The 14513-nt window shown below is 37.0% G+C and overlaps 1 protein-coding gene across 2 annotated transcripts in view; it reads left to right on the top strand.

Moving 5' to 3' along the window:
- The first annotated feature begins 3552 nt into the window (after positions 1 to 3552).
- The window catches only part of LOC136864186 (splicing regulator SDE2), a 148799-nt gene continuing 137838 nt past the window's right edge, over positions 3553 to 14513 (top strand). For both annotated transcript variants that reach the window (XM_067140848.2, XM_067140844.2), the window contains exon 1: positions 3553 to 3733. In XM_067140848.2, the coding sequence (XP_066996949.2) occupies positions 3620 to 3733 (114 nt within the window). In that variant the 5' untranslated portion in view covers positions 3553 to 3619. The remainder of the gene's footprint in view (positions 3734 to 14513) is intronic.

Below are 14513 nucleotides of genomic sequence, written 5' to 3'. Positions count from 1 at the left end.
GGAATTTTATTGACATAGGTGTGATATGCTTTTCATATTATGGTCTCAGGAGGTTAATAAAATAAGAATAATAAGGAATTATTACCTCAAATATCTTCTATTTCTTCGAACAAGAAATTCCACTCAGAATTTCAGTGGAAAACATTCGAAGAGCATGAAAACGAAAATAAACAAGAAGATAAACAAAGGTGACAAAGTAGACTAGTCTCGAACGTGGTCATCAAAGAGATAATTACGAATTTATTTCAGCCGAAAGGCCAAAACGTGACATAAATATGTCTGATACACATATTGTTGTTATTAATAACATACTCGCATATAATGAAATTGAAATTAAAAACGGGTTGGCAAGTTCAAAACACACATTACAAACTATCAAAGCGATAAACAGCCCAATCGACCGGGAATTCTCAACTCGAAATCGAATAGCAATCGCGAGATGTTTCTACCAATAGGAGATGCCGTATTTGTCACGTGGGGTTCGGGTGAGGTGACGTGATGTAGGTCTGAAGTACTCAGTCTGAGCCAGAGCCGGGTCCTCGGAAGCGTAGGATCTATGCGAGTGACAAATCCCTGACTGCAACCAAATACAGTAGAGGCAATACGCGACACTCTGCGAGATATCGAGAGACAGCGATTAGAGCTCTATCTAGCGGAGTGACCCGAGAGTTACTGATTTTTTCATAAGAGCATGTGTATTTGTTTGTGAAGTTTTGGGGGTTATTTATGCGTTTGCATTAAGTTGACATAAGTAAATACTAGCGTTTGTCATTCCTTTATATCTCCTGTCAATATGAGTGGAAAGATATGTGCTGCGTTTGGCTGCAATAACTATGAAGTGCGGAAGGATACGCGGTCTTTCTTCCGTTTCCCTCGTGAAAAGAAGAAGAAGGCATACTTCCTAAACTTCTGACCTGCGCGACCCATATTTAACTGGCTTAAAATATAATAAGCTTATTTTATTGTATTAGTGCAGCAGTTAACCTTCAATACCGATGTGTTGTAGGTGTGATGTGTGGGTTTTGATTTAATTCAGGAAAATGCATATGCATATGTGTGTGGCTGCTTGTGTTCCAAGTTACCCATTTGGAATGCCGCAATGCGTTGTCAAGCACTGAAGAAAATATGGGTGATCTAAGAAATGTGATGATGATGATGATGATGCAAACTTGCTTTACCTTAATGTAATGGTAAGTATTGCTTATAGGGAAATTTTGAATGTCTTTGCGGCTGAATTTATAGATTTTCTTTCTGTTAGTAGGCTTCAAGTTAAAAGGAAAATTGCCCAGCTCTTAAATGTAAATTCATTGAAACATGCATGTAAGGAATGTGCCAATATTTTTATTGACAAGTGCCCTAATGTGATGTACAATGCTTTTAAATGAGAAGAAAAGAAAAATTTAGCCGTAAAGTTCAGGCTGGTATCCTAAAGCTTAAAAAGTAATGCATAAATAAAAGATCAAGCCCCTTCACAGCAGTTCATTTCACATCTTGATTATATGTCTAATTTCAATCTTTAAATAATAACTTGTTAAATAATTATTCATTCATGTATCCAGAATTGCTTTAGCAACGTTGAAGTTAATTTTTTGCAACACTTACTATCCTCTTTGTGCCACTGTAAGATTTTACAGGGTTTTAGTAACAGTAAGCACCGGGAACTTGTGCCAGAAACTGTGGTGACCAAATTCATGAAACCTCTACCTAGTAATGTAGGGAAGTACCATACAGACAAAGTTTCCAGGTTTTCTTGTTCGACGAAATCTCTTTCTCGAAAAGTCTTGAAGCTATCACTCCCTAGAGCACCACTTTATGCGTACAATTCTTTAATTTTTCTGTTACTTTCAGATTTTAAATTTTGCTTGTATGCTTATCTAGCTGTATTCACGCGATAAATGGGTACGTCTGGTGCTGCGATCTAGCGGCAGATTGTTTGTAAGTCGTTTTTCACGTTTGAATATGGAATGAGCAGGCAGTATAAGCAGCCATCTGATGCAGATCGAGCAGGCAGTGGTTCTCACTGATTGAATGCCTCAAGGAGTATACAATTTGAAGGAACATTGATCCTCAACACAATCTACCTCCCAAATTGAAAAAAAAAAATGTCCAGATTTAAAAAGGAAAAACGCAGGTACTTCCTTGAACAATATGTTGGAGAATAAATCCATAACCATTAAATAAATAAATAAATAAATAAATAAATAAATAAATAAATAAATAAATAAATAAATAAATAAATAAATAAATAAATAAATAAATAAATAAATAAATAAATAAATAAATAAATAAATAAATAAATAAATAAATAAATGTGGGAAGTTAATAATTTCACGCATGATAAACGTACGTTAAATCTGTACGTTTATATGAAATCCTAAGATAATGAGATTGTTTTACATTCGAAGCTCTATTTATTAATAATAATTTATTTAACGCGCACAATGTGCAAAGAATTACTATATAAATCATTAGTCTTCCTTGCAAAATTTCACCAGTGATTCTGATCGCTGTTTACAATTTAAAACATGGTACCTAGTACAGTGTGCACCACATCTTAAACATACACAGTTCAAACCTGGTTCATGATAACGCTTTATATTACACAGTTTATAATGGAACCATGAACGGAGAACCTTGTCAGCAGGTGTCGCAGTTCATATCCACCTTGAACCCATTCGCGATTTAGCATGGCATCGGTAGAGTAGAAATCTTCCCAGATGCCAGCCTTCTTCGATCGTAGGTCTCGAAGCAGATGTATATAGGGTGTTGTTGCTGGAAGTAACAACTGTAACCTTAGCTCTTCCACATAAAATCCCTCTCTGGATAGCTCATACACGAGCCGGGAAGGAGAATATTTGGAGAGGCACAGAGCCCGTTTCAAGTAGATTGCCTTCAACTTCTCGATTTTATCTAACTGTTTCATACTCAAATGTTCCCAAATGTTTTCCAAGCCATATGTTGCTATAGGGCTGATTTTTAGATGAAAGAGTTTTATGGCCGTTTCTAAAGACAAGTTTCTCAGGTGCTTAATGTCAGATATTGCTTTCATAGATGCATTTAGACGGTCTATGAGATGGAGGGTGAAAACATTACCTTGGGTTTGAAAAATTACACCCAAGTATTTAAAATGCTTTACGGACTTAAGTTCTTGGTCTTCATAATAGAAGATTCCATGAGGTCTCCCTCTTCTAAACGTCATGGACACTGTTTTTTCTACATTCAGTTTGAGCTCATTTTTCTTTATCCAGCCTACTATTTGGTTGAATGATTCCTGGAGTTCCTTCTCTGACGTTGATGTTAAGACCATATCATTAGCGTACATTAATAGTTTGACGTTTTCCTGGTTTACCAAATCTACTATGTCTGCTGTCGCAATGATGAATAATAATGGACTTAACGGGTCTCCCTGTAATACCCCGGTTGTTTGTTCCAAAATATTAATTTATTTATTTATTAATTATAACTAAAATTAGGTAGTATGTACTACATTTGTATAGAATTGCTTGTATCGCTTCTTTGTAGGATCGGTGGCGATTTACTCCTAGACCGGGATCCATTGATTTTGACAGTTGCCAAGACAGGCACTACTGTGGACGGAGATATTTCAGCGATTTTCAAAATGCCGCTGATTTATTTGCTGTCCTCTGTAAGGAACCCTAGGCCGTCTTTTGTGTTGGATCTATCTCCAGATGTCACCGTGCCAGAATTGCGGCTGATATGTGAGGACAGTATGGTAAGCAATTTTATTGTGTAACTGGTTAGCTTTTTGTATGTTGCTGATTTTCATGTTACTTTGTTTACGTTGCTTTTGTGGATGTATTTTTTTATGTAGGAAGTTTGTAAGTGCCACAAAAGTGTGAGACTTGAACTTCAAGTCGTAGTAAATTTCTTCAACAAGACTGCAAGTTTGAAATTGAAATCGTGCGCACTTCAGCAAGAATTTTACCAGTGCACCGAAGTCGCGGGGCTATGTTGTACAAAGTCCCTTCTAATGTCTCCCAGTTGATGGGAGAACTTTTAGAGCACTTTATTTTCATTGTTCTATTCATCTAACTCTTTTTAATGATGTATTTCCCTTTTAAAAAACATGTCTGCAATCGTTTGTCGAGAACATTTTATGATTTCTATTTTATCTCCAGAATGACCTTTCGCCGCCTCTGCGACGAAGAGTGAATGCTCAATTGTACCACCATTGATAATCCCAAGCATAGGTGAATACGAAGCATCTAAACAGGAGTTTCCATCTTTACCGTCTGTCACTACACTCAATATATACAGTGCTGTTGCTTGCACATTCTTCACCATTTCACTAATATCCAGTGAATAATCCTCAAACTGTATTCTGCTATTCATCAAGTTATATTCACTGGCATCAATATTTTAGCACCCCGCCTGGTTCTAAAGACTCTGGATCTAATATTGCAGTACTTCGTCATGATTTTCCCTTTGGTCCCGTTAGCACAATTTTCTGTCTTAAAGAACCTGTTTAAAATAGTGTCTGTTATAGCTTTCCAAGTAAGTCAGTCCATCCTACTGCATCCAGTACGGTATAGGGACAGATTTTGTGAAACCAGAGGCAGAAGGTGTAGTGTAGTTTGGTATGAGCCGTCTCAGTATTAACTGTCTGTACTGGCCTTTGAAAATGGGGTTGCCTTAATCAAGAGGTTGACCAACAGAAGTACTGTTCATTTTAAAACTGTTAGGTTCTTCAGAGTGTCAACATTTATAATTTTTTTTCTGTTTTTTCTCCCCCAGGTAATTTCTGAATTTGATTTATTCATAAATTAGTTTTGACAGACTGAAAAACATAAATTGTCTGTGCGGTTAGGGTTGGGCAGCTGTGAGCTTTCATTCAGGATATAGTGGGTTCGAACCTCACTGTCGCCAGCCCTGAAGATGGTTTTTCAGTTTCACACTAGGGAAATGGTCATGTTTCTCAGTTCTTGTCTAATTATACAGTAGTTGCTTGTGATACAACAGACTCAACAATAACAGATAATTTTTGCTTTTTATAATTTGGTTTATAGCATTACTCTTGTAGCAGCAATATTTGTAGCTTTTGAAGTAATTTAGTTGTGTAGTTTTTGGTTTTGTTTTCAAAGACTCCACCTTCCTGCTTTTGTAGGTCATATTCTTGACGTTTTGTACGGTGAATTATGCGTATATATTTGGAATGTTCTATCATTCGTTTTTAATGTTCAGGATATGAGACTATTCATTTATCAATAGAATTCACAGTATTTGTAATATTATGATTGGTACAAATGTGGCAGTATCTAAAGACAACCATTGTAACCAATTACCGATTAACTTCAGTTCATAATTTCAGACTACCCTAGGGATATGCACAAGATTTGGCCTCTGGGTATATTTATCGTTGGTATGGCTTTTTATTAATATGATTGTGTGAAATTGATCAGCTGTTGATTACTCTTTTTCAAATATATGTGAACAGTTCATGCCACTTATACATTGTTGTGGTATTGGTTGTGTTAGTAATGTCATAGAAATTAAATTTAGTAGCATATTAATATTTCACTGCATAGTGAAAATGTTTTGATGCTGTTAATGAAAATATCAGTCTTTCAGTGCATCACATATTAATGGTATGTATAAGTATTTTATGACCCATACAACAATGAATGCTGTAAGATAAGTATCTGTTACTACAGCTTCCAATTATTAGGAAACAATTCTATGATTCAAAGTGAATGTTTCATGGTGGTTTTTTTTCACACTTTACAATGTGATATCGATGAGTACTTCAGAGACATATAAACTTTAACTTCTTTGCACATTTGTGCATACTCCCATGATTATTATTATTATTATTATTATCATTTTTATTATTATTGAACTGAATATGTTCCCCTTTCACTATATAAAATTAACACGGTGGAGTAAATTTCAGTAGGCCGTACCACATTGGCTAGATATCTTATTGTACATGATGTAGTGCTGTATATCGTAGTTCCAGCCAGTTAATGCAAACGTAGTGATTTGTTAAAATTAAAGAAAGAGTTTCAACCACTACCTCTTGAAATATTGTACAGGGCCAACATGGACATACTGCACTCAGAATGACTTACAACAGTATAAAAGTATTTTCTACTAAATTTGGTGTTAAACCTGCCTCACTAAGTGTAGGCCTATTCCTGAACAATAAAAGTTAAATCTGGTACCAAGAGAGAACTTGGGGAAATAAAGTGGCATGAATCTGGGCCATGGTGACTACCAATCGCCATCATGAATATGGGTTTTCATGTCTGGTTTATCCACTCCTACTCCAAGCTCGTACTGGAATGGCACTTTGGTTAGTCTCAGAGTGCAGTAACATAGGATTTTATATTCAGTTTATTACAGAGGGCTGGTGTTAGTTTTATCCTTAGCTAAATGCTAAATTTTGATGTATTTGCCAGTTTTATTCTTTTTGAGTGGGTGAAATTGTAGCAAACTATATTTAACATTTTATACAGCACATTTAATTATCTCTTTTAATGGATACTGTATATCATTTCAACATTGATTGCTGTACATATTAGCAAGTCATTTCAAATGCTGTAGAACGTTAGCTTCCCTTTGTAACTATTTACCTCCTCTGATTCAATCGGGTGAATATATTAGATGTTCATGCAAGGTGGTGCAAAGTTTATTTTCATGATAGGCTAATTCACTGCAGGTGAAAATGTTGATTAACCCTTTGACCGCCAGCCTCATATGCAGTGTCTATGTCCTATACCACCAAGGCCTAATGATCACTTTTTACATTGCAGTAAATTATTCGTAATAACTTCGGTTCGATTTATGTAAATTGGATGGTCATTTTTTTTATTTCGAAGGTAATGCTTCTGGCATTTTATTGATGTAAATTAATGCACCTTTATTTTATAAATTTTTATTTTATGAAGTGATAATTCAAATAAATATTTTCTTTCTTTGAAAAAATGTATTTCATGATAAAAAACCGGTAAGAAAAAAAATTTTTACTATCAAAAGCTGCATTATTTTAGAGAGGTGGTGTTTCCTATGTTACATGTAAAAAAAATAAAGCCTTATGTACAATATTACAGTTACAATATTTTTATTAAGTTATTATCATTACATTAACATGAAATTTTCTAATCTTACATTATATGCAAATGCTGCAGTTCCTGGTTCGTTTTAAGTAAAAAATGATTACTAATGTCTATTTCACACAGACTTAACACTCAAAAATTCACTTTTTGCCTTAAAAATATGATGCAAGAAATTATTACTAATATTTACACATGTTTAGGACGTGTTCTAGCAAATGTGCTTGGGGGGGGGGGGGGGGGCACAAAGGGTGTACACCCTTCTTACACTGTTTACAAATGTATCTGGTCTTTTTTCCAATTACTACCTTGACTAGTACTAATTTTTCTGAATACGGAACAGTTGCGTTCCTTTTTTTCCGGTAAATAGTAAGGGGTTCGTTACCCGCCCGCGGGAGCTGAATTGCCGCTTGGTCACCAAGCCACTCGGCAGCAAGTTCCTCAACTAAACTTGTTGTAAATAGTCTTATTTAATCCAGTACTAGTCCAAAACATGTATTATACATTATTAAAACGAATAAATAAGTTGGAAAGTATTTTTTTTTGGAACGTCCGATCAATCGGACGTTGGCGTTTTTAGACTGAACCTCAAACGTCCGATCAATCAGACGTTGGTGGTTAAAGGGTTAAAAATCTGGAGAAGTAAATCTGTGCATTTCTTTAACCCTGGAGCAGGCACGTCGCATCATATTTTGTAACACGTTTGGTTGCGTGGAGGACAGGTGTCGGCCAAATAATTTGAGGTTCTTCTCCGTAAAAAAACTAATGTTGAGATTCATCACTGATATGATTTATTGGATTTATACAAAGATATTAAATCAAAAGCAATTAACTGAAACGTCTATATTTAAGGAGTAATATCCTTTTTACAAAACGTGACAATTTGAAATTTGTTTACAAGGTTTTGGTTTAGACTGCCTGTCTTCTGTTTCAAATATTAGTCCTTACAATACTACTTGAAAATATACTCTATAATAAGTGTTCTCCAAAAATAGAGTAACAATGTAATAGGAATCTAATACAGCCGCCAACAATGATACGTAAGTGGCGGTTACTCTGCTACGCAAATAATAGAGATATCTTTCAGATGCTCCACACAGGCCCACTTTTTGCATTTCGAGCACAATCTTCTAGTGGTTTTATCGCAAGATCTGCCACGCAGATAACATCTACCTCTAGCCCCATGGTGGTCTTCCAACTGCACACACTCTTCCCTCCCCAGTAAAATCCGAGCGTGTCTTCTAATCTCGCGTGGTATTTGTGGAAACATTGACCGGCATTGAATTTGGGGTTTAATCATTTCCCAAGCCATGTTTTTGAGGAATTCCTTCTTTTTAATCTTTGTTTCAAACTTCTGATTTGTCTTGAAAATAATAAATGCATTTTGCAGCAATATTGAGCAAGTTGAAGAACACTACTATTGGCCATCGCTGTGTGTTTCTAGCAACATCATATTTCTGAGATAGCTGGTCCACCAAATCAACCCCACCTTTAGTCATATTATAAAAGCTTAAAATCATGTCTGGCTTCTTTTGTTCACCTGTGTCCATGTCTATGGCATCATCAAGGTGCATTGATGAAATTATCAAAACAATTTTGTTCTTTTTAGTACAATACGACACAAGTGTGCACTCTTCCTGAAATCCGAGGAGGAAAGACTTTTCTTCCCTTCGCTTGTGCTGTAAAAACTCTTTCGGAATTTCCCTCTTGTTACTTCGTACTGTGCCGACATATGTCAGGGACTTATTTGTAAGAAGGGCTTTAGCCAAGGGAATACTGGAAAACCAGTTATCTCCGGTAATATTTCGATTTGTTCCCTGCACCAGCTCAACTAATCGTAAATCAATGTCTTGTGCAGTATTGCTCCGTTTGTATGGACCTTCTGGTTGTACACCTACATATGTCTCAAGATTAATTGAATAAGCAGTTTTGGCATCAACCAGAGCAAATGTTATAATACGATACTTCGCAGGTTTTCTGGGATTAAACTGTTTGAAAGAGCATCTGCCGCGAAAAGCCAATAGTTGCTCATCCACTGTTAGGTATTCACTGGGAGAAAAGTACTTTAGGAAGTTGTTCACCATTAGTTCAAATAACTCCTGCATAGGTGTAAATTTATCACTTTCTCGGCAATCACTTCTGTCTCTTATATCGTCAATCTAAAACATCTGAGAAGGAAAAGGAATCTCTTTTCTGTCATGGTAAGATAGCACGATTCCAAGCCATTGCCCTTGCTGTTGTCCCACAAATCATGAATGTTTTTCCTGGAACATCTAAGAGTACCTATCTGATAGAGAAGACCAATTAACGATCGTACTTCTACCTCATCGGTTGGTCTGGCATCTCTGTTATGCTGAAATATATTTTTTACTATGTCCATGTAAACCTTGGTGCAGAAAGTGATAATTTTTAAAACTGTGTTGTCTAGGAAAAGTGAGATTGTTGAAAGTTCAGTGTTCATATCTCTAGCAGTATTTTTCACGCCTGGTAAATGTGTGATATTCCAGCTATGAATTCGCACGTTACGGTTAGGATTTTCTTTCTTCCACTTTTCTCCATTCTTACCTGTGTAAAATCTCTCTGATGCATTCTGTTCTATTTCATCTGGCACGTCCGCTTCATTACCCACGTCTTCTTCCTCTGTTTCGGTGTCATGTTCACTAACAATAACTGCATCCTCTTCGCCATCATCGCTTTCTTCAAGTGAAATATCTTCCTCCTCACGAAATGACTCATTTAGCCAATCAGTTATAACTGAAGGATCCACAGAGTTTGCAGTCCTCTTGTTTTTTAGATCCGGACATGGTAGCAATAAAATGTTGTCCTCACCTAAAAAATCGTGCAATCATATAAAAAAAAAGAAACAGTCTTATAACATGATTTAATGGCGTGGTTAGAGTACATTTATTTTTGAATTATTATTACTCGCCAAGAAGAATTTCAAAAAATGTTGCACCATTGGTCGCATGGAGGACACCTGTCACCCACCAGTGTTACATGGATTCTGCTTGCCACAAAAATGAAACAGTCAAAAGAAGCGTTGTCAGGCATTGTTGGCGACAATATTCTCGGAAGCTACTAAAAGTTACACAGGCTTGGAACAAACGAAATACCAACGGCATAAAGTAATAATGACGTGGGTGACACCTGTCCCCCACGCGCCTGCTCTAGGGTTAAAGATAACACAGAGCAGGTAATTGAATGATGCATGCTAATGATTGTCTTATGAAAGTATGCTTTTATGAAAACTACTGTATGTAGCACATTTGCTAAGGTTACTGTCCCTGTGCTTAAGAATACAGAATCAAATCCTAGCACAGGGGAATGTTTTGAAAGGTTGGTTAAGAGTGAAAGACTTGTTTCAAAACTTATGTTTCAAGAAAGCTTTCTCACTTGAACATGTTTCTCTTTCATCGGCAGCATAAAAACTGATGACAAAAATCTGTTAACTGTAGAAAAACACATGTACAGCTGTATGTGCAGCTGTTTCATATGGACACATGTGACATTTACACAGTTATACATTGTATTTGTAATTGATGTCTTCATTACACAGAGTAGGTACTGGTAGTTCTTTGAATTATTGATATTTGAGTTATAAGATCTGTAGCTGCAGCTTACATTTTTTTCACGCTTTTTACTACAGATAGTAAAACTTTTTGATAATGTGACTGGTGTGACCCTCTCATGACGAGAGTTTGATTTATTTCAGTTATTAGGAAATGAAATGGCGTATGGCTTTCAGTGCTGGGAGTGTCAGAGGACAAGTCCGGCTCACCAGATGCAGGTTTTTTGATTTGACGTCCGTAGGTGACCTGAGTGTCGTGATGAGGATGAAATGATGATGAAGACTACAATACACAAATTAACAAATTAAGGTTAAAATTCCCAAACCCGCCGGGAATCTAACCCGGGACCACTGTGACTAAAGGCCAGCACGCTAAACATTTAGCCATGGAGCCGAACAGTTATTAGGAAAATTCTGTTAGATACGTATTATTGCCCAGTAGGTATTTTATTTTCTTACAGCACATTTTCTTCAATATTTTAAGCATTTCAGTTATTAAAAACAGGTACTGCATGTTGTTGCCGTTAGGCAACATATAATTCTTCACCTGTGTAAATGGATAGAGATTGTGGACAGAGGTAGTTTTACGGTACACCTTCAACTCTACAGTCAGTCAAACAGAAAGGCAGAAAAGGACATTCCAGGAATAATTATTGAACAAGGGGAGTGTGTATGTGAGGATCTTCAAAAGGCAGAAGTATTCAGTTAGCAGTATGTAAAGATTGTTGGTTACAAGGATAATGTCCAGATAGAGGAGGAGACTAATGCTAAAGAAGTATTAAAATTTACATATAACAACAATGACATTTACAATAAAATACAAAAGTTGAAAACTAGAAAAGCAGCTGGAATTGATAAGATTTCTGGGGATATACTAAAGACAATGGGTTGAGATATAGTACCATATCTGAAGTACTTATTTGATTGTTTGGTCGAAGGAGCTATACCAAATGAATGGAAAGTTGCTATAGTAGCTCCTGTGTATAAAGGAAAGGGTGATAGACATAAAGCTGAAAATTACAGGCCAGTCAGTTTGACATGTGTTGCATGTAAGCTTTGGGAAAGCATTCTTTCTGATTATATAAGACATGTTTGCGAAATTAATAACTATTTTGAGAGTACACAGTTTGGGTTTAGGAAAGGTTATTCTACTGAAGCTCAACTTGTAGGATTCCAGCAAGGTATAGCAGATTTGCTGGGTTCAGGAGGTCAAATGGACTTTATCGTGATTGACCTGTCTAAAGCATTTGATAGGGTGGATCATGGAAGACTACTGGCAAAAATGAGTGCAATTGGACTAGACAAAAGAGTGACAATGGGTGGCTATGTTTCTAGAAAATAGATCTCGGAGAATTAAAGTAGGCAAAGCTTTATCTCACCCTGTATTAATTAAGAGGGGAATTCCTCAAGGCAGTATTATTGGACCTTTATGTTTTCTTATATATAAATTATATGAGTAAAGAAGTGGAATCAGTGGTAAGGCTTTTTGCAGATGAGGTTTTTCTGTATAGAGTAATAAATAAGTTACAAGATTGTAAGCAACTGCAACGTGACCTCCATAATGTTGTGAGATGGACAACAGGCAATGGTATGTCGATAAATGGGGTCAAAAGTCAGGTTGTGAGTTTCACAGATAGGAAAAGCCCTCTCAGTTCTAATTACTGTGTTGATGGAGTGAATGTTCCTTTTGGGGATCATTATACGTATCTAGGTGTTAATATAAGGAAAGATCTCCATTGGGGTAATCACATAAATGGGATTGTAAATAAAGGGTACAGATCTCTGCACATGGTTATGAGGGTGTTTAGGGGTTGTAGTAGGGATGTAAAGGAGAGGGCATATAAGTCTCTGGTAAGACCCCAACTAGAGTATGGTTCCAGTGTATGGGACCCTCACCAGGATTACTTGCTTCAAGAACTAGAAAAAATCCAAAGAAAAGTAGCTCGATTTGTTCTGGGTGATTTTCGACAAAAGAGTAACGTTACAAAAATGTTGCAAAGTTTGGGGCTGGGAAGAACTGAGAGAAAGAAAACGAGCTGCTCGACTAAGTGGTATGTTATTTGGGATCAGGAGTATACAGACTCAAGTGTACACAGTGTAATTTTTCATATGTTGGACAGATTGGCAGAAGTTTTACGACAAGATACATGGAACATGTTAACGCGGAAAAACATAGAAAATACTCAGCGATGAGCTTGCATATGAGGGAAACTGGTCACCGTTTCAAATCCATAGAGAAAGACCTAGCGATAATTAGAAACATAGAAAAAGGTAGAATGTTGAACGAATTAGAAAGTTTATATATCTATTTAGACCAGACATATAATAAAGGACAGAATCTTAATGACACCACGGACAGAAAAAGCATGTTACATGAATTAACGCCGAAATTAATAAAGACAGTTAGTTCAAATAAATTTAGGATTCCTAATATATTTAATTCTACATACTCTTAGTGCTCCACCCATACCTACGGATATTAGGCCTACTTCCAGCAAAACGGATAACTCCGCCCCTTTGTCAGCCTCATCACAGTTGCCTCCACCCATCCTCTCTTCCCTTCCACGCTCCCCTATTCCTTCCCCTCCGAGTTCACTACTGCCTCTGCAGCACAGTTATAACACGGGACTCAGAGCCAACAGAAGGGTGGCTACCAACGCAACAGTAGATAGCAAATAACAGCTTTCAACAAACATCTAAGTCCTCATCTGTTCCTGAAATAGTAAACAGAATTCTCGCCTTGCGTTCAACTTCTTAATCTTTCCTTCTCTTACAGAGAACATTTTCCAATGTCTACTGACACTTCCTGACATGGTCTCAGTCAATTTTATTACCTATCGGTGCTAAAGGCCCCTTCTGCAATAATTCAACCGATGCTTCAGTTTCACATTATGCGCATGATTTCATCGGCCTTGAAGTTGTTGTAACTGGTGTGATGCCTGGAGAAGGTCTTTAATTGGAGTACTAGTGTGATTTCTGGTGGTCATTACAATCCACAAGTGATCATATGTTATGCCTGGAAACTGTCATCCAGGGCGCTTTTCTCCAGAAGCAACATTTAGTTGCTGTGTTTTTTGATTTTGAGGAAGCCTCTGATGCTACATGGCATCCTCTCAACCCTCCATTGGTGGATGTTCCTTGGTCACTTACTGGCATTTATTGTGAGTATTTTGACCCTCCACCTATTCCATGTCCTAATAGGCAGGACATAGTCACAATATTGTGTACAAGAGAATGGAGTTTCACAGGAATCAGTACTGAGTGTCACTCTGTGATAGCCTTCAACAGTGTTGTTTCTGCTGCTTGTTCAGCAGTCTTATCTTCATTATAAATAGATGATATCTCACTACGTAATGGAGCTCACACAATGTCTATCGATGAGCGGCAGTTGCAACGGGCTGTTAGTAGAGTTGAAAAACGGACACTCAAATATGGCTTTCGGCTTACAACCACAAAGACCTCATTCATTCATTTTTGCCACAAATAAACTCTCCATCCCCCTCTTGCTGTGTTCATGGGAAATGTTGCTGTACTGGTACTTGTTACCTACTGATTCCTTGGACTGCTCTTCGCAGTAAATTAACGTGGGAGTCGCATGTATGCCAGTTGAAGTGATGTGCTGTAAGAAGTTTCATATATTACTATTTCTTAATGGTACAACGTGCGATGTTCCTATAAGGCACTAATTTTACTGAGACTAGATTACTGCATGTAGCATATGAATCAGCACATAGATCAGCTCTTAACAAACTGAACAGATTCCACCGTAGCTGCAAGGAGGACCTTTCCCTAGCAGTCCCGTTGTTAGCTTGCTCACTGAATCTGGTGTACTGCCTTTTCATCTGGGATGCCTACGGAAGCTGGTATCCTGT

The sequence above is a fragment of the Anabrus simplex genome, chromosome 2, assembly GCF_040414725.1.
Source record: "Anabrus simplex isolate iqAnaSimp1 chromosome 2, ASM4041472v1, whole genome shotgun sequence".
NCBI lineage: Eukaryota > Metazoa > Arthropoda > Insecta > Orthoptera > Tettigoniidae > Anabrus > Anabrus simplex.
Note: the sequence above shows the minus strand (reverse complement) of the source record. Positions and strands in the feature narration are given on the sequence as shown.